At 45.4% G+C, this 26,517-nt stretch overlaps 1 protein-coding gene across 11 annotated transcripts in view; it reads left to right on the plus strand.

Moving 5' to 3' along the window:
• PPFIBP2 (PPFIA binding protein 2) overlaps nt 1-26,517 on the plus strand; it is a 308,186-nt gene that overhangs the window by 224,180 nt on the left and 57,489 nt on the right. For all 11 annotated transcript variants that reach the window (XM_068259523.1, XM_068259524.1, XM_068259526.1 and 8 more), the window contains 4 exons: nt 14,611-14,672; nt 19,716-19,791; nt 21,891-21,997; nt 24,323-24,387. In XM_068259523.1, the coding sequence (XP_068115624.1) occupies nt 14,611-14,672; nt 19,716-19,791; nt 21,891-21,997; nt 24,323-24,387 (310 nt within the window). The remainder of the gene's footprint in view (nt 1-14,610; nt 14,673-19,715; nt 19,792-21,890; nt 21,998-24,322; nt 24,388-26,517) is intronic.

Below are 26,517 nucleotides of genomic sequence, written 5' to 3' on the forward strand. Positions count from 1 at the left end.
TCTGATATCATGAGTGCAGAATAATAAGCTGCCCAATGGCTGTGCAGCTTTTAGCTGTATAATTTAACTAGTTCCAAGCAGGGCTGTGGAGTTGGTACCAAAATCATCCAACTCAGACTCCTCGGTTTATGAAACCTCTGACTCCAGGTACCCAAAATTGCTTCGACTCCTCAGCCCCGGTTCCAAGATGGATTCACAGGTGAATTCTGATTGCTAGTTAGCAGCTTCTGGACTTTTACCCACAGCATTCATTTTTTACGATCTGATGTTTGGCTGGGTTTGGTGTGTGCTGTCGGTTTCTGAAAGTAAACTATTTGCCATGATATAACATAAGTCGCTGACCGTTTAATGATGGCTCAACTTCATTTTTTGTTAATGCATTTAATTAGGATATTTAGTAAAAAAAAAATACATTCAAAATTGATTTACAAAAATGGGAAAATAAAAAATTCAATTCACCTGTTACAGCAGATCATAGATCTCCAGCTCCTCGATACTGACAGTTTGATGTCTCCTTGCTCCCCCTCCTTATTGGATGTCAGAATTCAGCCCCACCTCCAGGCACATACAGTTGTGCTCATAAGTTTACATACCCTAAAAGAATTTATTTTTTATTTCTTAACCAATTTTAATAGAATATGAATGATGTTAGTTAGTGGTTGGCTGAAATCATTAAGTGTGAAACAACTATGTTTACTCTTTTTAAATTATGATCACTACACAAACTACCCAAATTACCCTGATCAAAAGTTTACATACTCCAGTTCTTAATACAGTGTATTGCCCCCTTTAACATCAATGACAGCTTGAAGTCTTTTGTGGTAGTTGTGGATGAGGCTCTTTATCTTCTCATATGGTAAAGCTGCAAATTGTTCCTGTCAAAAAAGCCTCCAGTCCTCAAACTCTTGCCGCTCTTGCATAAACTGCATATTTTGAGGTCTTCCTGAGATGGAGACTGGGATGGCCACTCCAGGACCATCACTTTATGTTGCTGTAGCCAGTGACAGATTGACTTTGCCTTGTGTTTAGGATCATTGTCATGTTAGAATGTCTAGGTACATCCCATGCTCAGCTTCCTGGCTCATGAGTTCAATTATTCCTCCAGTATTTTTTGATAACTTACTGCATTCATATTTCCATCAATTCTGACCAAGTTTCCTGTATCTTTGTAGTTCACTCATCCCAAATTCATTAGTGATCAGCCACCAAGTTTCACTGTAGGAATGGTGTAACTTTCTTCATAGGCCTTGTTGACTCCTCTCCAAATGTAGTGTTTATGGTTGTGGCCCAAACGTTCAACTTTAGTCTCATCACTCCAAATGACTTTTTGCCAGATGGTTTGAGGCTTGTCTCTGCGGTATTTGCATAGTAATGGCTTTCTTCTGGTAACTTGAGCATGCAGCCTATCTTTATTCAAGTGCCTCTTAATTGAGCATCTTGAAATTGCCACAACACATTTTTTTCGGAGAGTCCCTGTATTTCACTTGGAGTTATTTGTGGGTTTTCCTTGTACCCCAAACAAATTTTCTGGCAATTGTTTCAACAGAACCCCTAACTTTCCACTTCTTAATTAGTTAGAGCACTGCTGACTGTCATTCTCAATTCCTTGGATATTTTCTTATATCCCTTTCCTGTTTTATAGATTTCAACTACCTTTTCCCGTAGATCCTTTGACATTTCATTTGTTTTCCTCATGACTGAGAATCTAAAAAATATCAGTGCAGCACTGAAAGAAATGTCAGGCTAGAGTCACATTTGGCAAAAATTGCAGGCTTTTTCAGCAATGTGAGAACACACATAGCGATTCCAATCATAGTGCACTGGGAGCAATGTGTGGTTTTCCGCAGCGGGGAAAAATAAAACAGACACTGTTGCTTTTTCTAGCATAATGCATGGGATTCCCCTGCTGGCCACCAACAATGCTGATTTGGCCATGGGAAAATGCTGTTTTCCTGCGGCCTCCAAATGTGACCTTACTTAAGGTTCTGTTGAAGTCCAGAAACTCATTGACCTTTTATACACACCCACTAATTACAAACAGATCACAGGTGAAGGGATGATCAATGAGATGCAAATATTTCTGTGTTGACGCAGGATTATGTAAATTTTCTATGCAACCAAATGCGGCTTGAAAGTGAACCAATCAATTTAAACCTTAGTAGGACTTGATTGGTCCATTTTCAAGCTGCATACATTTGCATACAAAATGTACATAATCCTGCATGAAATTGGAACTATTTACATCTCATTGATCATCCCTAGTGGTGTGTATACACTTGAAAGATAAATAAAAGATATCAGACCAATTTTACCACCTTTCATGTAGTATGAGAGCCATACTCTACACAGTCTATTCTATGGAGCTGAACCCCCTATCAGATAAAATCTTTGCAAGATGCTGGACACAAAGATGCTGTAGACATTCAAAAGATCAGTTCCTGCAAAATGCATTCATAGTCTATGATATCTGCAGATCCTCATACACGCCTTGTTTAACAGACATTCATCTGCATGTCTGACAATCATCTGAAGATCCATCCTGGTGGATCTGATCTGCAGAGGAATGTCTGTTAAACAAGGTGTGTATGAGGATCTGCAGATATCATAGACTATGGCCACATACACACATCAGACCATAGTCTTTTGAAAATGAAAGATCACAGACCAATTTTACCCCCTTCCATGTAGTATGAAAGCCATACTCTACACAGTCTATTCTATGGAGCTGAACTCCCCATCAGAAAAAAAATCTTTGCAAGATGCTGCACAGAAAGATGCTGTATAGACACGAAAGAACAGTATCTGGAAAAGATCTGTTACTGCCAAAGATCCGTTCCTGCAAATTGCATTCATAGTCTATGAGATCTGCAGATCATCATACAAGCCTTGTTTAACTGACATTCATGTGCAGATCTGAAAATCCATCCTGGTGGATCTGATCTGCAGATGAATGTCTGTTAAACAAGGTGTGTATGATGATCTGCAGATCTCATAGACTATGAATGCATTTTGCAGGAACAGATCTTTTGCAGGAACAGATCTTTTGCAGATACTGATCCTTTGAATGTCTACAGCATCTGTGTGTGCAGCATCTTGCAAAGATTTCTGTCTGATGGGGAGTTCAGCTCCATAGAATAGACTGTGTAGGCATGGGCGTAACTAGATATCACTGGACCCCCTGGCAAAACTTTGGATGGGGCCCCCTCCATTAACACCCCCCAACCAAACCTGACAGCCTGACCCCACTAACCCCCCAAATGTTATACAATTGGCTAGTGCACACTTGAATGTGTTTTCCCCATGCAGATAAAAACAGACAGCTTATTACACTCACTCTGACTGCCCCTGATGGAGCAGAACTGGATCTGTAGACTTCTGAAACATCACTAAAGTACACATCACTTGGGGAGGGGTAGAGAGGTTGGGGGCTGGGCGCTGTACAGAAAAGCCTGCTGCACTCTGAATAGGGACTGTCTACAAATCTTTGTCTACTTGATTTCTTATCAGTGGCTAAGCAGATGCAGTCATTAGAACAATTGTGCAGAGAGCAGAATGTTTTTTCTCTCGTTGCCCTTAGTTGTCAGTTTCTCAGGACGGGCCCTCTGTGGCTTCTGGGCCCCCCTGCGGCTGCATCCCTTGCAGGGCCTATTGTTACGCCCCTGTGTGTAGGTATGGCTCTCATACTACATGGAATGGGGTAAAATTGGTCTGTGATCTTTCATTTTCCAAAGACTATGGTCTGACGTGTATTAGCCCTAAGAATGCATTTTGCAGGAACTGATCTTTTGCAGATACTGATCTCTTGCATGTGTACAGCATAGAATAGACGTGTAGCGTATGGCTCTCCTACTACATGGAATGGGGTAAAATTGGTCTAAGATCTTGCCTTTTCCAAAGACTTTTATCTCAAGTGTGTATGTAGCCTATGGCTAATGTCACACTTGCGGTTTTTCCTGCGTTTGCATTTAACTGCACATTTTTATGCATTTTTTTCATGTATCCATTTGCATTTTTTAATCAATATTCCTATTTAACAAGTAAATGTTAATCATTTTCAAATTACTTTTTACCTCATTTGGGCAACAATGCACGCAGCAAGAATTTAACTTATTGAGCGTTTTAAAAATGCATCTAAAAACACATTAAAAAACTCATACCAATGCTTTTTTCATGCGTCCCATAGACTATCATTATCATTATTAGGGTATGTAAACTTAAAGGGATACTGTAGGGGGGTCGGGGGAAAATGAGTTGAACTTACCCGGGGCTTCTAATGGTCCCCCGCAGGCATCCTGTGCCCGCGCAGCCGCTCACCGATGCTCCGGCCCCGCCTCCGGTTCACTTCTGTAATTTCTGACGTTAAAGTCAGAAAACCCCTGCGCCTGCGTTGCCGTGTCCTCGCTTCCCCTGATGTCACCAGGAGCGTACTGTGCAGGCACAGACCATACTGGGCTTGTGCTATACACTCCTGGTAAAATCAGCGGGAACGAGGACACGGCAACGCAGGCGCAGGGGTTTTCTGACGTTAAAGTCGGAAATTCCAGAAGTGAGCCAGAGGCGGGGCCGGAGCATCGGTGAGTGGCTGCGCGGGCACAGGATGTCTGCGGGGGACCATTATAAGCCACGGGTAAGTTCAACTCATTTTCCCCCGACCCCCCTACAGTATTCCTTTAAGCACAACTGTAGTAACTGCAGTGACACATAGCAGGGGTCACCCCCTGCCCCCCTGCTAAGTTTTCTAGCCATATGTGGGCATGCTGTGCCAAAGCTTTTTTTTTTTTATTTCCATATCCACTCCTTGATTACCTGCTATGACATAAATCTGTTCAAGAGGCTCTTCACCAGCCATTTCCTGTAGAGCAGGCCATTTGGGCTGCAGTCTATTGAAAATGTTCTGTGCCTGCAACTGGCAGCCTAAAAGGAGTGATTAAACAGAGCAAACCGTGACTAGTGCCCTATCACTGCCAGTTACTCCTTCACCTGAGCTGTTCATTCCAATCCCATTTGTCAGTGTATCAGTGTAACATCATGCTTGCCTAATCCCACAGTAATATCTCTTCCCTTCCTGTGCTGATTCCATCACAAAAACAAGCTGTTCACTGTAACTGCTGTGCTTCTCTACCAGATAGTGTTACTATGGAAGAGTCTCCTACTGGGGCAGATTTATCAAAAGTCATCAAAAGTCACATTGAGCGCTGGAACCCACTAGAGCAGGGGTGCCCACACTTTTTCGGCTCCCGAGCTACTTTAAAATTCGCCGAGGCCAGGAGATCTACCGATGTTTCAAATGCACCTCCCCCCCCCCCCCCGGAAATGTAGTTAGGTATAGGTCCCTTCAGTATAGGCTAGCCGGGTATAGGTCCCTTCAGTATAGTTTAGCCGGGTATAGGTCCCTTCAGTATAGTTTAGCTGGGTATAGGTCCCTTCAGTATAGGTTAGCAGGGTATAGGTCCCTTCAGTATAGGTTAGCTGGGTATAGGTCCCTTCAGTATAGGTTAGCAGGGTATAGGTCCCTTCAGTATAGGTTAGCAGGGTATAGGTCCCTTCAGTATAGGTTAGCTGGGTATAGGTCCCTTCAGTATAGGTTAGCAGGGTATAGGTCCCTTCAGTATAGGTTAGCCGGGTATAGGTCCCTTCAGTATAGGTTACCTGGGTACAGGTCCCTTCAGTATAGGTTAGCCGGGTATAGGTCCCTTCAGTATAGGTTAGCTGGGTATAGGTCCCTTCAGTAAAGGTTAGCTGGGTATAGGTCCCTTCAGTATAGGTTAGCTGGGTATAGGTCCCTTCAGTATAGGTTAGCAGGGTATAGGTCCCTTCAGTATAGGTTAGCAGGGTATAGGTCCCTTCAGTATAGGTTAGCCGGGTATAGGTCCCTTCAGTATAGGTTAGCCGGGTATAGGTCCCTTCAGTGTAGGTTAGCCGGGTATAGGTCCCTTCAGTATAGGTTAGCCGGGTATAGGTCCCTTCAGTATAGGTTAGCCGGGTATAGGTCCCTTCAGTATAGGTTAGCCGGGTATAGGTCCCTTCAGTATAGGTTAGCCGGGTATAGGTCCCTTCAGTATAGGTTACCTGGATATAGGGCCGGTGGCGTCCAGGTCTTCAGGCCTGGCTCCGGTGGGCAGCGTGAGTGGAGTCGGAACTCGGAAGTTTTCCGCCTCTCCACCCGATTGGCTGCGCGCCTCTCCGAGTCCCGATTGGCTGCGCGCCTCTCCTCTCCTGGATGGCTGCGCGCCTCTCCTCTCCTGAATGGCTGCGCACCTCTCCTCTCCTGATTGGCTGCGCGCCTCTCCTCTCCTGATTGGCTGCGCGCCTCTCCTCCCCTGATTGGCCAGGCTCTCTCCTCCCCTCCCCTGATTGGCCAGGCTCTCTCCTCCCCTCCCCTGATTGGCCACGCTCTCTCCTCCAGCAGCCAGCAGCAGAAACTGCGATATACAGCTGCTGGCTGCTAAATTCAATGGGACGCGGCCAAGAGGCCGCGATCTACCGATCAGGCGGCCGCGATCTACCGGTAGATCGCGATCGACCTATTGGGCACCCCTGCACTAGAGCGATTTTTTTTTTTTTTTTTTTTTCCCCCGATTCAAAATGCTAGCGATTTCCCTAAACGCTCAGCTAATGTTAATGGATGGGCCAAATTGCATGGGAGAGATCGCGATTAGCAAAATCGCAAATGCAGGACATGCAGCATTTTTGAGTGTTAGCGTTTCTGCAATGTAAAGTGTATATTAACGCTGGCGTAATCGCTCATGATTTTGCTAGCGTTTTTACATTACTGCACACTGTAAAAAATGTAAAATTAATTGAAAGGACCAATCAGAATTAAAAATGCTAATCGCAAATCGCTACACAAAACTCTTACACTTTTTAAAACTGCTAACAAATTTGCCAGAAAAAGCTCATGAAATCGCTTACCAAGCACTCATTAAAAACGCTATTGTGATTAGCGATAGCACTTTGTAGTGAGTTCCAGGCCTAAGACCTATTGGGCCGGATCCAATACACTTTATCTCCTAAGTTTCTCCTAGGGGGATACATTTTCATCTTTGGTTAAAAAAAACTTTTGAAAAAGAACTAAAAAGTAGATGAAAAAGCACTCTCAAAATCTTTCAGAGTATTTTGTTGCTTAAAGGGAACCCGAGGTGAGAGTGACATGGAGGCTGCCATATTTATTTCCTTGTAAACAATGCCAATTGCATGGGAGTTTTGTTGAATCCTCTGGCAAAAACAGTATCTGAGTCAAAACCCTGTTATTCCAGTAAAACCTGAGTCAGCTGAGTCAGAGTACCTGATCTGCATATGCTTGTTCAGGGTCTATGGCTAATAGTATTATGCTAGATACACACTATGAGATTTTCTGGCAGATTTACTGTCAGATCGATTATTTCCAACATGTCTGATCTGATTTCCAATCGATTTCTGAGTATTTTCCGATCGATTCCCTATTGAAGTGAATGGAAAACGGTCAGAAATCAAATGGAAAATGCTCAGAAATCGATTGGAAATCAGATCAGACATGTTGAAAATAATCGATCTGACAGTAAATCTGCCAGAAAATCTCATAGTGTGTACCCAGCATTAGAGACACAGGACCACCGGGACTGCCAGACAGCTGGTATTATTTACTAAGAAATAAATATGGCAGGCTCCATATCACTCTCCACTTGGGTTCCCTTTAAAGGGCATTTAATGTATAATGAGAAAATGCCCAGGGGCTTTTAGGTATGATAGGGTGGCTAGAGAGGAGGATGGGGGGGAGTGGTGGGCATTAGTTTTGTTACAGAGAAACGTTGGGAGCAGCTATATACTAATATGCCTGCTCCCAACGTTTCTCTAACAAAACAAAACAAAAAACCCCTCTGGGGGGATACTTACCTTGGGAGAGGGAAGCCTCAGCGTCCCAATGAGGCTTCCCCGTCCTCTGTAGTTTGGGGGATCCAGCGCTGGCTCACCCAAAAGCTCCTCGAGACAGCACAGGCAATATTTACCTACCTGGCACAGGCGCACTAGCGGCTCTTCATTCGGGTAAGAGGGAAATAGCCAAGCCCGATCGTATCCGCTCTACTGCGCAGGCGCAAAGGACTCTGGGCAGTAGAGCGGAACGATCGGGTTCGGCTATTTCTGCCTTAACCCAAATGAAGAGTCGCTAGTGTGCCTGGGAAGGATCACGGTAGGTGAATATTTACCTTGCTGGGACACTGGAGGACGGGGTTAGCTTCGTTAGGATCCTGAGGCTTTCCCCTCCCGAGGTAAGTATCCCCAGAGGGTTTTTTTTAATTACAGGTTTTCTTTAAAGCCACCAGCAAGCAAGCAAATTATATATATCATTTTTAACAGTACCTTTTCAACACATTTTTAGTACTTTTCCAATTGCAGAGAAGTTATTATAAACAGAAGATGGGAAATTATCTCCTAGGAGAAAAGGTAAATTGGATCAGGGCCATTATTTATTGTCTGCAGATGATTACTATAGATTTGCAATGCTCCCATCTGGGTGTAGCTATTTACTCATGCGAGGCTATAGGAATTATTGGGCAGGCGATAGTTACAGTGCACCAAAATGTGCTAAATTTACAGTAGGGGAAAAATCCATTTCTGCATACAGGCACTTTAAGATGTACATAGCAGGCTGCAGACTAAAATGGAAACCATGTTTTTTAATAGCATTTATCTACCAGATGACTTAAATAGCACAGATACAACTTTCCCACTTTAGTAAGGATGGTGGAATTTCACTAGAACAGGCAATTGGATTTTAGTTCTCATTTTTCCTGAGCTGTTTAAATAAACGAGAATCTGGTTGCTGTAGGCAACAGAGAGACCTATTACAGCTGTGACAAAGTCGATACCCAGGAGGTAATCGATTTGTCCCAGGTTGTGTTGGATGGGAGGTACATTCCACCTGGGATCAGACGCTACATCCAGTAGCAGCTCCGGAATAAAAAAAGGTTTTGGCTGTCTGTCACATGGACAGAGGTTAATAACCTTACTTGGGTCCGGAGCTGACCAGATGCAGAGTGGGCGGGCGCATCTGGTCGCCAGATCCTGGGTGGATCGTTTGCTCTGTGTATGTGGGCTTCTGCTGGAGTCAGGACACACAGGGTTAACAGAGCAGCTTTGAAAGGCTGGAGTAGGAGGAGAGAGAGTGGGTGTGACCAGCAAGGTCTGACAGTCTGCTAAGAAAGACTTCACGTTTGAATCCAGGATGCTGGTTTTGCTCTGGAGAGAAAGTGCAGGCTGCACATGGAGTTTGGTGTGTTCCTGATATTGAAAGCTGAATGTAAGCTGCTGGCCTGGACTGGCCTTTTTGTTTTCATTTGAACTGTACTTTACAAACTGCCAAAAGACTGCTGTTTAAGAAGCCTGCTGTCCAATAAACTGTTGTTTGTTTTGGAAAATACACCTGTCTGTGCTGCTATCTCCCGCTGAGTACTCACCATTTGCAGCTGATCCCTCACAATTGGTGCTCGGATGCGGGCAACTTAGCATGCCTACAGCGACAGTGTGTTTGGCGTAAGATTTAAAAGTTTGAACAGCAGCATGGATGAAATGGTGAAGCAGCTGGTGTTAGCGAATGCGGCCTTGCAACAGGCTAATGCTGAGCAGCGGAAAACAAACACAGCCCTGCAACAACATACAGAGGCAGTACAGCAGCAAGCGGTGGCCCTGTGTGAGAGTCTGGCTGCAGCTGCGGAGGCCGATCGTCAGACTGCTGAGGCTGACAGGAAAGCAGTGAGTGAGTTGGTGCAACAACTTGTGGCTCGGAACCAAGAGGGACAGCTGCTGGTACCTGGCAGTGGAGGCACCATCCGCGCAAGCCACTTCTTGCAGAAGCTGACTCCCCATGATGATGTCGAGGCGTTCCTCCATACCTTTGAGAGGACAGCGGAGAGGGAAGCCTGGCCTAAAACGCAATGGGCAGGATTGGTAGCTCCGTTCCTGACTGGGGATGCTCAAAAGGCCTACTTCGACCTTGCCCTAGAGGATGCTAAAGACTACGACAAGCTGAAGGAGGAGATCCTGCGTAGACTTGGTGTCACCCCGGCGGTGCGAGCCCAGCGAGTTCACCAGTGGTCCTATTCAGCCGGATGCTCTCCAAGGTCCCAGATGCACGATCTAATCCACTTGGTAAAGAAGTGGTTGGAACCTGAGAAGTTAACAGCTCCGGAGGTCGTCGAAAGAGTTACCATTGACCGTTTCTTGCGCTCCCTACCGCCGGCTTTGCGAAGGTGGGTGAGTCATGCAGATCCACAGTCAGCTGATGAACTAATTGCGCTGCTGGAACGTTATCTGGCTGCAGAGGACTCTTTGGCTTGGGCCACAGGACAGCGCTCAGCTACCCGGAGACTGGCAGCACCCCAGGGAACTGGTAAGACAAAAGCTGACTTTGTGGGGGGTGTGGTCAGTGAGCCAAGCTCTGCAGGCCGAGGTCGACCAGGCACAATGGTAAGAAGTCGATCCCCGGTACAATGTTGGCAATGTAAAGAGTGGGGACATATTGCTGCTAACTGTCCTCAGGCAGTTGAACCCATGGAGTGCGATTACACTCGTCGCAGGTCCTTGTTTGCGCGACCTGTGTATATCGCAAGCTGTGACTCTCATTTGGCGGTGGTAAAAATTGCTGGAAAAACTGTCCAGGCTCTCTTAGACTCTGGTAGCTTGGTGACCCTGGTGCATTCCAGTTTAGTGGACCCGGCCTGGCTGGGGAATCGTCGGGTCACAGTACAATGTGTTCATGGGGACTCTAAACAATACCCCACCGCCCTTCTCACCATTGAAACAAACTGTGGACCTGCCACTCAGGAAATAGTGGTGAGCCCGAACTTGGCACATAGTGTCATCCTGGGGAGGGACTTTCCACTGTTCTGGAACTTGTGGGAAGGGGATAACTGTGGAGGCTCAAGAGAGCTGGAATCTAAAAATAATACAGAAATTGATGGTAATGAAATGTTTTCTCCCTTGGAGGTGTTTGCTGGGGACTCTGAGTTATCCCCAGAGACCTCTGAGGGCTCGGTCCTACCAGAGCTGGAGGTGTCTCGGGATAACTTTGGGACTGCCCAGTTAAGGGATCCTACGCTGGCAAAAGCGTGGGAAAATGTCAAGGTGTTGAACGGTGAACCCCAAGTGGTCGGGGCTGAGAAAGTATTTCCTCATTTGGCGGTACAGTCAGACTTGCTGTACCAGGTTTGTAAAATTCAGGGTGAGGTTGTGGAACAACTCGTGGTCCCCAAGTCGTATCGCCCAATGGTCCTAGACCTAGCGCACAAACATGCCCTGGGGGGACATTTGGGTACCGAAAAAACTAGGGACCGAGTCCTGCAGCGATTCTTTTGGCCTGGGGTACATGGAGATGTAAAAGCTTACTGTGAATCCTGTCCCGAGTGCCAAAGATGTGCTCCGGCTCCCCATTTTCGAAGTCCGCTCGTCCCCTTGCCCATTATCGAAGTTCCCTTCGAAAGGATAGCCATGGACCTAGTGGGGCCATTGGTTCGATCAGCGCGTGGTCACCAGTACATTCTGGTGGTAGTGGACTATGCCACTCGCTACCCAGAAGCGGTTCCCCTCAGAAATACGTCGTCTAAAGTGATTGCACGTGAGTTGTTCCACATGTTCACCAGAGTAGGTTTGCCAAAGGAAATTTTGACAGACCAGGGTACCCCATTTATGTCTAAATTGATGAAAGAAGTGTGTAAACTGATGAAGATCGATCAGATTCGTACTTCAGTGTACCACCCTCAAACGGACGGGCTTGTGGAAAGATTCAACAAAACCTTAAAAAATATGTTAAAGAAAATAGTGGACAAGGATGGCAAAGATTGGGATTGCCTTTTGCCCTACCTAATGTTTGCAATTCGGGAGGTCCCTCAGTCTTCCACAGGTTTTTCGCCGTTTGAGTTGTTGTATGGGCGATGCCCACGGGGAATTCTGGATATAGCCAAAGAAACCTGGGAGCAAGAGGCCACCCCCTACAGAAGTATTGTTGAACATGTGTCTGGTATGCAAGATAGGATTGCAGCGGTGATGCCTTTAGTCAGAGAGCATTTGCAACATGCCCAGGAGGCACAGTCTCGTGTTTATAATAAATCAGCAAAGGTTCGAGCTTTCAGTCCTGGGGATCGGGTCCTGGTGTTGGTTCCCACGGTTGAAAGCAAGTTTTTGGCTAAGTGGCAAGGTCCATATGAGATTATTGAAAAGGTCGGGGAGGTGAATTACCGGGTTTACCAGCCTGGCCGGAGGAAGCCAGAACAGATATATCATGTGAATTTACTGAAACCCTGGAAAGAGAGGGTGGCCCTTGCAGCTTCCCAGGTTACTCAAGAGTCCACCAAGGGTGGAATAGAGCTGGTACAGGTGGCTGAGACGCTGTCTGTTTCACAGAAACGGGAGGTCCGAGAGTTCCTCTTACGGAATCGAGAGGTGTTCTCGGAACTTCCAGGTTGTACCCAAGTCATCAGGCATGATGTTGTGACTGAGCCCCATGTACAGGTCCGCCTTAAACCTTATAGAATACCTGAAGCTCGCAGACAGGCCATAGCAGGGGAAGTAGAAAGAATGCTGGAACTGGGGGTTATTGAGGAGTCCAACAGCGAATGGAATAGCCCCATAGTGCTAGTTCCGAAGCCTGACGGTTCCATTCGTTTCTGTAATGACTTCAGAAAGTTGAATGAGGTATCAAAATTTGATGCCTACCCTATGCCAAGGGTAGATGAGTTAGTCGAAAGGCTGGGCCCCGCAAGATATGTCACCACCTTAGATCTGACCCGGGGATATTGGCAGGTGCCCTTAACTGAATCAGCCAAGGAGAAGACAGCCTTCTCGACTCCCCAAGGGCTGTTTCAGTATGTCAGGATGCCGTTTGGGTTGCAAGGGGCCCCAGCCACCTTTCAAAGGATGATGGACAAGATCCTCAGGCCGCATCAGCGGTATGCTGCGGCTTATTTGGACGACGTGGTCGTCTTCAGTACAGATTGGGAAAGCCACCTTCCGAAAGTCCAGGCGGTCCTGGATGCCATTAGAAAGGCGGGACTGACAGCGAACCCCAAGAAGTGTGCAGTAGGGTTGGAGGAGGCTCGTTACCTGGGGTACACAATTGGGAGAGGTCTGATTAAGCCCCAAGTGCAGAAAGTGGAGGCCATAAGGGACTGGCCTAGGCCTACCACGAAAAAGCAGGTCAGGACCTTCTTAGGTTTGGTGGGCTATTATAGGAGGTTCATTCCAAATTTTGCCACTTTGGCCACTCCCATTACAAACCTCACAAAAGGGAAAAGTTCCTCCATGGGTCCATGGGGACAGGAGGCTGAAGAAGCCTTTCAAGGTCTTAAGGAGGCATTGTGCAGGGGTCCAGTCTTGGTCACGCCTGATTTTAAAAAAGAGTTTCTGGTACAGACAGATGCTTCAGCTGTGGGGTTAGGAGCAGTCCTATCCCAAATCATCAATGGAGAGGAGCACCCAGTTGTGTATCTGAGTCGAAGGCTGACCGCAGCCGAAGAAAGATATAGTATCGTGGAGCGGGAGTGTCTGGCCATCAAGTGGGCACTCGAGGCTCTACGGTACTATCTCTTGGGCCGTCGCTTTCGCCTCATTACCGACCATGCTCCTCTCACATGGATGTCTCAAAACAAGGAGAAAAATGCAAGGGTAACGCGCTGGTTTCTGGCATTACAGCCCTTTAATTTTTCTGTGGAGCACAGAGCTGGAAGACTGCATGGCAATGCAGATGCTCTATCAAGGGCATTCTGTCTTGCCGCAGACTGTGTCCGATCCCACGGGATCGAACAGAGGGGGGGAGTATGTGACAAAGTCGATACCCAGGAGGTAATCGATTTGTCCCAGGTTGTGTTGGATGGGAGGTACATTCCACCTGGGATCAGACGCTACATCCAGTAGCAGCTCCGGAATAAAAAAAGGTTTTGGCTGTCTGTCACATGGACAGAGGTTAATAACCTTACTTGGGTCCGGAGCTGACCAGATGCAGAGTGGGCGGGCGCATCTGGTCGCCAGATCCTGGGTGGATCGTTTGCTCTGTGTATGTGGGCTTCTGCTGGAGTCAGGACACACAGGGTTAACAGAGCAGCTTTGAAAGGCTGGAGTAGGAGGAGAGAGAGTGGGTGTGACCAGCAAGGTCTGACAGTCTGCTAAGAAAGACTTCACGTTTGAATCCAGGATGCTGGTTTTGCTCTGGAGAGAAAGTGCAGGCTGCACATGGAGTTTGGTGTGTTCCTGATATTGAAAGCTGAATGTAAGCTGCTGGCCTGGACTGGCCTTTTTGTTTTCATTTGAACTGTACTTTACAAACTGCCAAAAGACTGCTGTTTAAGAAGCCTGCTGTCCAATAAACTGTTGTTTGTTTTGGAAAATACACCTGTCTGTGCTGCTATCTCCCGCTGAGTACTCACCATTTGCAGCTGATCCCTCACACAGCTTATAGCTTTTTCCTCATTGCAAAGATCATTAATTTGTCAAAATTCACGGCTTGATTGTCTTCTCCCCACACATGCCTAATGGTAACAATCCACGCTTTCAGCAGATCCAATCACGTACTCCGCATCTCCTTCTAGCCAACCTACCTCCTAATGCTACAATTTCCAAACTAACTGTTTTTCCAACCAACAGATCAAGAGGTTCAGCGACTAAAGCTGGGAATGGAGACCCTGTTAGCTGCCAATGAAGAAAAGGTGAGCTCAGTGGGCTGCGTTATTTGTGTTTATTTTTACTCATTCATACCTCCATATTAGTGATGATCCTAATGTGCTAATGTTGTCTAAAATTTCACAATCACGATTTTGAAACTGCATTGATCTTGCGTTCTCCATTTGTAAATTTTGAATGTTATACAAAATTATTTATGCGGCAGTCGTAAATGGTTAGGGGGACTAGTAGGCTCAAGTAAAAAAAAAAATTCACCCTTGTCGTTTTTGAAAAAAATTGAATGACCTTTTGCTGCAGTACACTTTAACCTCTTGAGGACTGCAGGGCTAAACCCCCCTAGTGACCAGGCCATTTTTAGTAAAATTGGCCACTGCAGCTTTAAGGCCAAGCTGCAGGGCTGCACAACACAGAACACAAGTGATCCCCCCCCCCCCCCCCATTTCTCCCCACCAACAGAGCTCTCCCCGTGTTTAATTTTTTTTTTTAAATAAATATTAGTGTTGCCGTGTTTTGTTTTTTAAAAACCCTGTTTCTTTAAATACTCTACCTCCCTCCCCCCAGCCAGCCAATCATAGCGATCAGCTCTCATAGGCTTCACCCTATGAGAGCCGATCGCTCTCTTGTCCCCAGTGCAGCGCTGCACCATGTAAATAGACGGCGATCATGCTGTTTTACAGACTCCCGAGCGGCAATAGCCGCTCAAAGACTGAAGGCGGGGCGGAGCTCCGCCCCCCAAGCAGGAGATGCGCGCAATCTCCTGCAAAACAGAGCCCCAGGACTTTACGCCAATCAGCGTTAGGCGGTCCTGGGGCTGCCGCCGCCACCACGTCCATTGGCGTGACGCGGTCGGCAAGAGGTTAATATAAAGCGAGTTCTGGGTTATGTATGCTTATTTTATACAAGGCACTGGAAGTGGGGAAGAGCCCCTTGTCCATGAAATGGACAAGCGCCAGGGCCAGATTTTCCATAAGGCACTTTAGGCACATGCCTACAGGCACCTGACGATGAAAAAGCTGCTCACTACCTTCCCCAAGTTCCTGCCTCCTGCCTTACCTATGCAAAGTCCTGACTAGAGTATAAATGAGAGGTTACTCTTGCGGGTCTCAGCTTTCACTGACCAGATCTCACTTCAGTCAGGGGCACCACTAGCTACCTAATACTGAGGATAGCTCTGGCTACCTTAAGGGCTCATTTCCACTATAGCGAATTCGCATGCGTTTTTCGCATGAAAATTCGCATAGCAATACAGGTGAATGGGACTGTTTCCACTTGTCAGGATTCCTTTGCGTTTTTCTGTGCAGAAAAAATTCGCATGGCAGAGCCATCAGAATTCGCATACCGCATACCGCTATGCGAATCGCATACAATGTATTTAATAGGAAATTCGCATGAAGTTTGGGCATGCGAATTTTCATGCGAATTCGCATAGAAACAATGGAAAAGCACACCAGCACTGCCATGGTTAAATTTGCATACATCGTCATCCATGCGAATTCGCATGAAAATTCGTATAGACCCGCATGCGAATTTTTACCGCGGCGATTCACACCGCACAAGTGGAAATGCAGCCTAAAACTAAGGGGCAGCTGGGCCAGGCAGCACACTTGTGGAGCAGTTCAGCGGGGCTTTGTAGGTTCATGGTGGATGAAGTTTAGGGTGCCAGAACATCTGTGCCTATAGGCTCCTGTGATAAAAATCCGGACCTGACAAGCCCATTTGGGTGTGGGCTGGGCTCCAGATTCTGTCTACAATGGGTGAAAAGGGGTTAAAGAGGCTTGGGAGGGGAGACCTCATGCTTTCAGTGTTCTTAAAATGTGTATACAGAACTCTGAATATATTAAAGTGTTCAGCAGAAAAATGTCATTTTGAGGCGTTTAAAAAACTTTTTTTTCTTTGCATTTTTAAAATTACAAGGTCTTTTTGAAAAAATGTTTTCTTTTCCACTTACCGGTATTCCCAAAGAATCAATCATTCGCATTTTCACGTAATTATGCATAATCACAAAATTACAGAATATAATTCTGGTTACGAGTAAAATTAATTACGAATTTTCTAGAAATTCCACATTGCGATTTTGCATCGTAAATGTGAATTTTGATGCAAAATTACGAATTTGCTGGAAATTAGAGCTCAGCATACGCGCATTACAGGTACCTTAAAAAGTTTAAAGCGCCTGAATAATCAATAAGTGGGCAGCATCTCTTGGAGCCTGTTAAGAGGTGACTGAGTTGGGCAGCAGAGTGTGGGGTGGGGTGGAGTGGAGCAGGTGCCAGTCTGTTTTCTTTAGCAGGTGATACACGAGGATGTTTGGCCACTGTTGAGAAATGGCTGAGTTGGGCAGCAGGGTGGAGTGGAGCAGGTGCCATTTTTTTTTCTCTAGCAGGTCATACAGAAGGATTTTTTTCCCACTGTTGAGAGGTACCCGAGTTTGGCAGCAGGGTGGAGTGGAGCAGGTGCCAGTCTTTTTTCTCTAGCAGGTCATACAGAAGGATTTTTTTTTCCACTGTTGAGAGGTACCTGAGTTTGGCAGCAGGGTGGAGTGGAACAGGTGTCAGTCTGTTTTCTTTAGCAGGTCATACAGGTGGATTTCTGGAAGCTGTTGAGAGGCGACTAAGTTGGGCAGCAGATTGCAGGGTGGAGTGGAGCAGTTGCCAGTCTGTTTTCTTTAGCAGCTCATACAGGAGGATGCTTGGCCACTGTTGAAAGGAGACTGAGTTGGGTAACATGGTGGAGTGGAGCAGGTGCCAGTCTGTTTTCTTTAGCAGGTCTTAAAGGAGGATGTTTGGTCGCTGAAGTGCTACATATACAGGTGCTCATTTCTGTGTAATAGACCCGCATTAAAACCTAAGAAGCTTCTTTATCCTTTGTGTGCGATTGGCAGACCAGGCGTGAGGAAAGACGTGGCGTCTACTTTGGCAGAGTTCGTCCCATGGAAATATTTAAGCAATGAGCAGCTGGAAGTCTCTAAATCCTGGAGTCAATTTTCTCATTGGTTCTATTTTTTTCCCTGATTCCAGTTATAGTTAAATATCCAGTAACTGTTTTCGTACTTTTCATTAAATTCTGAAAAGTTCAGTCCTGCGCCCCCCCCCCCCCCATTCTTGAAATAAGGTTTTAGTAACACTTAAACCTCTTTCAGATAGGAAGGATGGGCCAGAGGCTTCCCGGACCTACCTACGTCTCCCGTTCTCCTTTCCCTGACCAGGTTTCTGCCTTCCACCATCATCGGGATGAGGAGAACGGGCCAGCATGGGCTATAAATAACTTAGTCAATTACCATGAAACGGCGTCAATCTGCCACCTCCTGCACGTCCCTGTCTGTCTCTCCATAGAGTTGCATTGGGGCCTCAGGATTGGGCCATCCGCGTCAGCTGCAGGGACTTTCCTAATTTTTTTCTCAATTATTTTTTCAATTATTCTACTATAGCCACCAGCAGGCTCAACTAACCAACCTCCTATTGGTTTTAGGGTCAGTTCACATTTGTTTCGACACCGTATCTGTGGCTCTGTTTTTTTGCCCTGGACAAAAACTGAGCAATGGATGCCAATGTTAAAAATAGCGTCCGTCTTCACACACTTCAAAAAACAGATCAGCGGGCACGGTTTTAGAAAACTGAACGGAGAGTCTGGATTTTGCAGATTTTCACGGAGCCCGGATACCTGCGTAGGCAATGAAAGGCAACGCAAAAACAGATCTCCCTCTACCCACTTTTGCACACAAAACGGATGCCAAAGCAGATTGCCTACTGCCTGCTCCTCCCCTCAGCATCCTCTTTGCTGACCTCTTTATCCAATAGAATCTCACAGTAAGGAAGGACATGTTTTTGACATATATTTAAACGGACTGAAAACATACGCTGCAAAAGCTCAACATTTTGAAAAACGGATCAGTTTTTAGAAAATCGGATCCGTTTAAAACACATTCCGATCTGCAACCTGACGGTTTTGGACCGACCCTCACACATATTAGTAGAAAGTTCAATCAGCAAAAAATGTGTTGGTAAACATCTAAAGGGAAGGAGGGGGGGGGTATGACTTTTTTTTTTGGGGGGGGGGGTTACATTTGTCCTGGACATTCTTATATTGTAACATATTACCTGATACCTAAAAGCGCTGGCCGAGGGTGCTGTTCTCCTTGCCCACTCTGTTGGCCCCCCCTTGCCCCTCCATAGTAACCGCGCTTCACTAGCCTGGAGACTAGTTCCACATCTGTACAGCCTCAGCCCCTTGTATGAGGCTTTAGGCTGCACAGTGGTAAGGACAGTGACCGTTAGAAGAAGATGCATTAAATGACCACTATTGTGAAAATTGTAAAATTTTAAATTTGTATGTATGCGTATGTCTAAAAGGCACATTTCTCTCAGAGTAAAATGCGCTATAAATTACCTTTCTCCTATGCTGCTGTCACTTTTGGACCAGTCCATCTCCTCATGGGGGATTATTTGGGTTTTCTTTATTTTTAAGAACACTTGCTGAGTAGCAGTTGTTCTGTCCAACTGCCAAAATAGAGTGCAAGTGGGTAGGGAAGCCACTGATCTTTGTTTAGATCCTTTTTCATGGAGTGCATTTGTAAAGCATAAAGGAAATATTCCCCATGAGGAAATGGACAAGTCCAAAACGTGTCCATTCTGTTGATCTCTATTACCTTCTGTACGTAACAGCAACCAACATAGCAGAAAAATAATTCCTAGCTCATTTTACTCAGGGATAAATGCTCTTCTTATATGTATCCATGTACTGTATATAAAATTTTACATTTTGCAACATTGGTCCTTTAATAATGTTAGATGAGGATTATACATACATTGGCATCTTTCTACCTGTCACTGCCATCAACCATGAGTATCTGTGAATGCATTATGGATCTTTTCCAATATGAAATCTTTCCTTATCTTTGCTTAAAATAACTTTTTAATAATGATTTGTTTTGTGAAACCAAAGTTCTGTGCTTCTAATGTGTTGTACTTTTGTGTTCACATGTTTATATTGGTTACGTTCATCTCCCATCCTTTGGCGTCCTATAGTGCTTTATATTTGTTGTAACCAGGACCTTTTGTTGCCATTTTCAGGATCTGCGAATAGAGGAACTTACACTGCTGCTAAACCAATACAGACGGGTGAAAAACTTTGTAATGACAACACATGGTAAGTGAATGCCATGCTATGCATGTATTTCTTTGGTATAACATTGGTTCATTTAGACAGGTTCTCTTGATGTCAGGTCATGACATCATTATTTAACACATGGTGAATTTCCCCGTTTATGCTGCTTCCTCTTTCACTATAAACTGAGTAGCTAGCACTTCTTCCTACTATTCCCTCCTCAGATTTACAATAAACAGTCTCCTGACTTAGAGAACAGTTTCCAGACTGCTTTCCAAGAGACTAGCTCCTTGCATTACATCAGACCATGGCAGAGTTTAAATGTCATGTGTGTTTTTACTATTTTGCTGCTGTGGATGTGAACTCTAAGGTTTGGTTTAGGCTTTAGACACTACTGCAATATACAGAAACTAACCATAGACACCGTTGGACAGACGTGAGGTCTTAAATGTCCATGTATTCTTTTAAGCCTGCCATACACTGTGTTAGGCCGTAATTGGTCAGATTCCTGGTTGTGCTGATGGTTCGTTGACTCCACTAGGGAATAAGGTTTTGCCCATATGCGGGTTCCAAGTGACCACGAGGCTTCACCAATAACAACCCTAGTGGGTCCTCCTGGACTTAGCAGCCTAGTGCCCACAAGGTCACAAACTGAGATCACCTCACTAGTGGTTGAGAAAGGGGATACCAATGTGAAGAATGTGGGCAGGCAGCAGACGAGACGAGATGGGTAGATAAAGAGTCTGGAGTCGGTGGGAGGCCGCAAGCAAGAATAGTTGTAGTACAACCCGAGTTCGAGTCAGGCAGGCTTGACCGAGGAAATAGTCCAGGATCAAGGCAGGCGGCAGACAAGGATATCCAGTATGCAGGCCAGGGCTCAGGGCATGCAGCAATCAATCAGGTCAAGCAAATAGGCCGAGTCAAACCAAGGGAATCAGGATAAAGAATCATCAGGTAAAGCGGTTCAATAACGGGCAGACAGAAACAAAGGCAGGGTAGGCCAGAGGCACAGGAACGGTCAGGCGTAACCACTAGCGGTCAGAATGAACCACACTGAGCCATGGCTGAAGGGGCTCTTTTATGGTGAATTTTGGCTCCAGTTCCTTTGCCCATGCGCCTACGGCTGTGCGTACGCTGAACTTGGCCCATGGGTGCGCAAAAAGTCCTACACCACCAAGCACAAACGTGCGCATACCCCCGCCATAGTCATTTAATCATGGCCAGCAGTACACACGCACAGTGAGGACAAGACCACAAGGATGCGTAAGTACTACATGCTGGCAGACAGTGGCATAGCTAAGGAGCTATGGGCCCCGGTGCGAGTTTTACATGGGGCCCCCAACCACTCTATACATAACAATTGATCCGGCGAACTAAAACCTGCCACAAGACCAATAAAGAGCTAACGCTGCAGTTGAGGGAGGGCCCTACAGTGCGGTCGAGACCTCTGCAACCCCTATTGCTACGCCCTTGCTGGCAGACTTTCTCCAGACATGCCCAAAAGTTAGATCTCTCTCTGACATCTGATCAGAGAGGGATCTATAATTGTCACGCACTGCACATTGATTTTTAATAGATTTTAGCATGAAATCTATTAGAGGCGCCATAGTTGACATATAGTAGAATGCAGGAAGTTCTTCAGGATACCCACTTTTACAGCCATTGTCCTGGTTTCAGTATCAGAAACACTTCCTATAACTGAATATAGCTGTATATTGAATGTAGCCCCACCCTCCCAGTGATGCTAGGCTGATTAAGTAGGATGTGGAATTCTCCTGTTATGTAGCTAACTTTCTTTTGCAAGCTTTTATAACTGAAGCAACTTGTAATTGGTTGCTTTAGCACATAAGTAGTTTACAGACCTTTGATTTACACATAAATGCCCTTTAATCTCTGTTTTGTGCTGAGATGGAGAGTGATGAAACAGCCCAAACTACAGTAACCCATAAATCAGACACTTTTGATAAGAGTATCATAGCTGATTCTGTACTAATTGGGGCTTTAGCAGACTACAGTTATACTAAAACTGATGCATTATGGGAATCACTTCCTACTCCTATGAAACTGAAGATTAGCAAATACCTTCTGTGTTAAGTAGGGTCAATTTGTATAGGACTAATTTGGCTAACAATGTGCCCCAGGCTCTTCAGAGAGGATTCTTTCTGCAAGCAGCGAGGACGAGGTTGAAGCAACACTGAAGAAACTGGTGCCAAAGAACAATCAGACGATGGAGCTGGTAAAACCAGAGGTAATCTACTGTAGTATTCTGCTGCATTCCTCTAAATCTATCTGCCCACATACAGTGAATTTGATGGGAAAGGTTACGTTTATGAAGAACCAAAGTTTTGTAAATGTAATGCTCTAGCGACTAGCCTATGCTTGAAACATAGCTCCTCAAGTAACTTAGCACTGGGTGTAAGGGCTCGTTTCCACTATCGCGAATCCGCATGCGTCCAGTGCATGCGGATTTGCACATGGTATGCAAGTGGATGGGCCTGTTTCCACTGTTGCGTTGGTGATGTGCGTTTTTTTCAGCAGTGAAAAAACGCACAAAAGAGCCAACGATTTCGCCTGAGAGTGGAATGCATGCGAATCGCATGCAATGTATTTAATAGGGAAATCGCATGCGTTTTCCCCATGCGTTTTTTGCCGCGAATTCGCATAGGTACGATGTAAATTCACACAGGCAGTGACATGGTTAAAATCGCATATACCCTCACCTTTGCGAATTCGCGGCAAAAAACGCATGGGGAATCGCATCCGCATGCTATTTTATCAGTGGCGGAATCCAGGCGATTCCGCACCGCAACAGTGGAAACGAGCCCTAACTGACCTCTACAAAACCAGTACTGAAACAGTGTAGGCAGAGTTAAAGGACACCTAAAGTGAGAGGGATATGGAGGCTGACATATTTAATTTTAAAACAATACCAGTTGCCTGGCAGTCTTGCCCCTGATACTTTTAGCCATAGACCCTGAACAGGCATACAGATTGGGTGTTTCTGACAAGCTTAACCACATGCCTGTTTCGGGTGTTTGATTCAGATACTACTGATGCTAGACTGGTCATCAGGACTGCCAGCAACTAGTATTGTTTAAAATTAAATACATATGTCAGCCTCCATATGCCTCATGCTTCAGGTTCCCGTTAAAGGACTCATGAAATGAGAGGGATATAAATGCTGTCATATTTATTTTCTTTTAAAGGTAGTCTGAAGCGTAAAAAATATTTTAAAAAACCACATATTTACCTAAGGAGAGGGAAGGCTCTGGGCCCTATAGAGCCTTCCCGGTCTCCTCATGGTCCCCGCGTTCCCCCGTAGGCTCTCCTGTTAGCAGTCTAGGACCCATGGGTCGTAGACTGCTCTCTTCCACGGTGGGCTGGCTTCGGGAGTCTTCCGAAGACGGGCAGCTCCGTACTGCACTTGCGTGATCGCCCTCTCGCGCACACTTGTGCATGCTCAGTGCAGATTCACAGGTCTTCGGGAGCCTGAGTGCTTCGGAAGACTTCCAAAGTCTCCCCCTGGCGGAGGATTGAAACTGAGGAGCCTGCGGGATAACGAGGACACCGTGAGGAGAACGAGTAGGCTCTATAGGACCCAGAGTCTTCCCTCTCCTTATGCAAGTATCGTATTAAATTTGTCTGAGCGGTTTGCAAACGGATTCATGCGCGTTTTCGGTCGCGTTTTGCAACATTGTATTTGTTTGCTCAGCGGTTGCGTAGCGTTTTGCGTTTCGCGTTTTTATCCTGATTGGTCCTGTGAATTATTTTTAATTTTGTTAGTGTGCTGAACCGCAAAACGCTAGCAAAACCACTCAGTTTAGGTTTTGCTGAGCGTTTCCGCTAGCGTTTCAATACTTTACATTGAAGCGCTAACGCTCCCAAAATGCTGCAGGTCCTGCGTTTGCGTTTCTGGGAAACGAAAACGCTCCTGTGGAAGTTGCCCCATCCATTAACATTAGCCCAGCGTTTCGGCAAAGTGCTAGCGTATCGCAGCGCTGCCAAAGCGCTGCCAAAAGCGCTCCTGTGGGTTCCAGCCCTATAAGACGCTCCGGACTATAAGACGCTCCTAGGCCTACAAGTAAAAGATCAGGGGAAAAAAGCTAAGCTACCCTACACTGCCACTTGCCTCGACGCTCTTCTTTGCCTTGCTCCGGACCAGCTTCTCCAAATGTTCCTCTTCTCCTGCATGTTCAGATGTCATACAGCTCTGGTCCTTCTTCCTGGTTGGCTCCATACTTCTGCATCAGTGGTTTCCGAATACTGCATGACCCCAGTGAGACGCACGTCATGCATGACTCTTGGGCACGTGCCGTTGAAGTCGCACAGTATGGGGGAAACCACTAATGCGGAAATATGAAGCTGATCAGGAAGAAGGACCGGAGCTGTGTAGTGTCAGGCGGCTGCAGTGTACCCGGATATCGGAAGATGCAGGAGGAGAAGCGGAAGCAGGAGCAGGACAGATATTCCGAAAGATACGGCAATTAAAGGAGCTCTGATTCCTTAGCTTGTCTATTTCCCTTGGGTCTTGTCTGTTATCCCATTAAATAATATTTTCTTTTGTTTATTATAGGTAACTTCTACGACGTCCTCACCATCTGCCCCAACGAACCCTCCACAAAATATCCTGGAAAATGGGTAAGAATAGAGATTATTTGTGTTAATGCACCTGTAGATTTATTGCCATGAGCGCCCGTCTGTGACACCCCCACATTTGGCAATCCAGACATATCATTTCCTAGTTAATTTGATAATTCATCAAATTTCAACAAATTGCCTGCAAATGTATTATTTTGTGGAAATCTTTATATTTCATTCAATGTAGAATTTGATTGCCTGTGAAAAAGTATAGAATGGGGAAGGAAACCTTTATAAAGCAAATCTTTCAGCATTCTGTAAAAAACACCTGAAGAGAGAAAATAGTATACTAACCTCTCTTGCTAGTGATCTTGCAGCTCCTGTTCATCAATGATTAGGTCTCTTCTCCCCAGTGCTGCATCTTCTAGTGCTTGACCTTTAATAACTAACTGTTTTCTTGCAAATTTTTGAAATGTAAGTTTTATCTTGAGGCATGATAGACATCTGTATCTTAACCATACGGAACTGGATGCTACATGTACAAACTTATTTATGAGAAATCACTGGAGAGCAGAAACTATCTTTAGATGTATACAGCAATCTAACACTGATTTTATTAGAAGACACTTGCCATCATTGAAAAACTTAAACTTAAACAGGTGCTTAAAGTGGGATAAAACTCTGACATAACAGTCAATAAAAATGTGTTTTCCTATTTTTTATTATTCAAACAGTTATTATATTTACTATTGTGCACAAGTAATATTGCCTATTTACAAATTCCCAAAGTACAGTTTATCAGCTCTGAAAGCTGCCATTGCATTTATTGCAAGGCTGCTGAATTTATATATTAAAGTCTATTTAGTGATAATTTCTCATCTGCACACATACTAGAAGCAGGGAGAGCTCAGTTTCAGCACTTTGCTAATGTTTACTATCTGAGAAAGGAATGTAAACAAAATATAATGTTATCACTATTCTTTGGGTGCAACCAGAAGCTTTCCACTGAAGAATAAAGTGCTGTGTTTAACTGTTTGAATGCTGTTCTGCTACAATTTCTGGGTGTGTGTTAGTAGATTTTATGCTGTAAATAATCTTTTAAAGCAAAGAGGTAATGCTGAGTTTCATACTACTTTTAAATACATAGACAATGTGACAACATTCAACATTGCAAGTGAAAACCATCACAATTAGTTGGAGTAGCAAGCTAGGAAACGGTAGTAGTTTGGGAGGTGTGGACAAAAGGAACAATAAGGATCAATGTGTGTCAAAGTATCTATGTGCTCAAATTATGTTTTTTATACTGGGAAGTAATTAACTCTCTCTGTATGCATGGGCAGGCTGTAGTCTACACACTTCTCCTATAAATGATCATATACTGGCAGACTGACCTACCTTATTGGGTGTATCAGTACTTGAACACACATACAAGTGTATTCTTGATCCCCTTGTCACATATCCCAATAGGTACCATTACATCTTTCGGCCACCTGATTTGATAATTATTATTGAATCAAATAAAAATCGGTGCTGGCAGGAGCATGCCTGGTCAACGATGCGACCAGTTTCGTGCTGAAATTGGTCGCATGTATCGATCGGACATGCTGCAAGATGTCGGGCCGTTGTGGTCGATCGGGTGCACAGCAGTAATGGCGAGCAATATCGGGGTGAGCGATGAACGAGATGAAACTCCCGACAGTGTTCACGTGTGTATAAATGTACCCCCCATGTGTGCACATGTGTGCATACATTTCCTGTTCTGTGTTGCCCACTGCACGGTGCCCACCCATCTTCCAACTCCACCTTTCTTCCATTAACAGTATGCTGTGCGCTGTAGGCTTGTATCCCGCTAATGAAACAGAGGTGGATTCTGAGGATGGATGGGCACCACAGGGTGGGTGACACAGGGCAGGTAATGTATGAATGCAGACACGGGATACATTTATACACTGGGGGGCAGCGACATTGCATGCTTAAATTGATCGGGAATCTGCCTACGGTGTATGGGCAGTTGACCGATCTCTCTCTAATCAGATTCGATCAGAGACTTGTCTCTTGGTCGAATCTACCCATCATCGCTAGATGTATGCCTACCTAAACAGTTACTAACACGATTTCTTGGTTTGTTACCACCTAGTTGTGTGTTGATTGCTTTCACTTGCATCTTCAGTCACATTGGCCTCAATTCAC

The sequence above is a fragment of the Hyperolius riggenbachi genome, chromosome 11 (assembly GCF_040937935.1).
Source record: "Hyperolius riggenbachi isolate aHypRig1 chromosome 11, aHypRig1.pri, whole genome shotgun sequence".
In the NCBI taxonomy this organism is placed as follows: Eukaryota; Metazoa; Chordata; class Amphibia; order Anura; family Hyperoliidae; genus Hyperolius; species Hyperolius riggenbachi.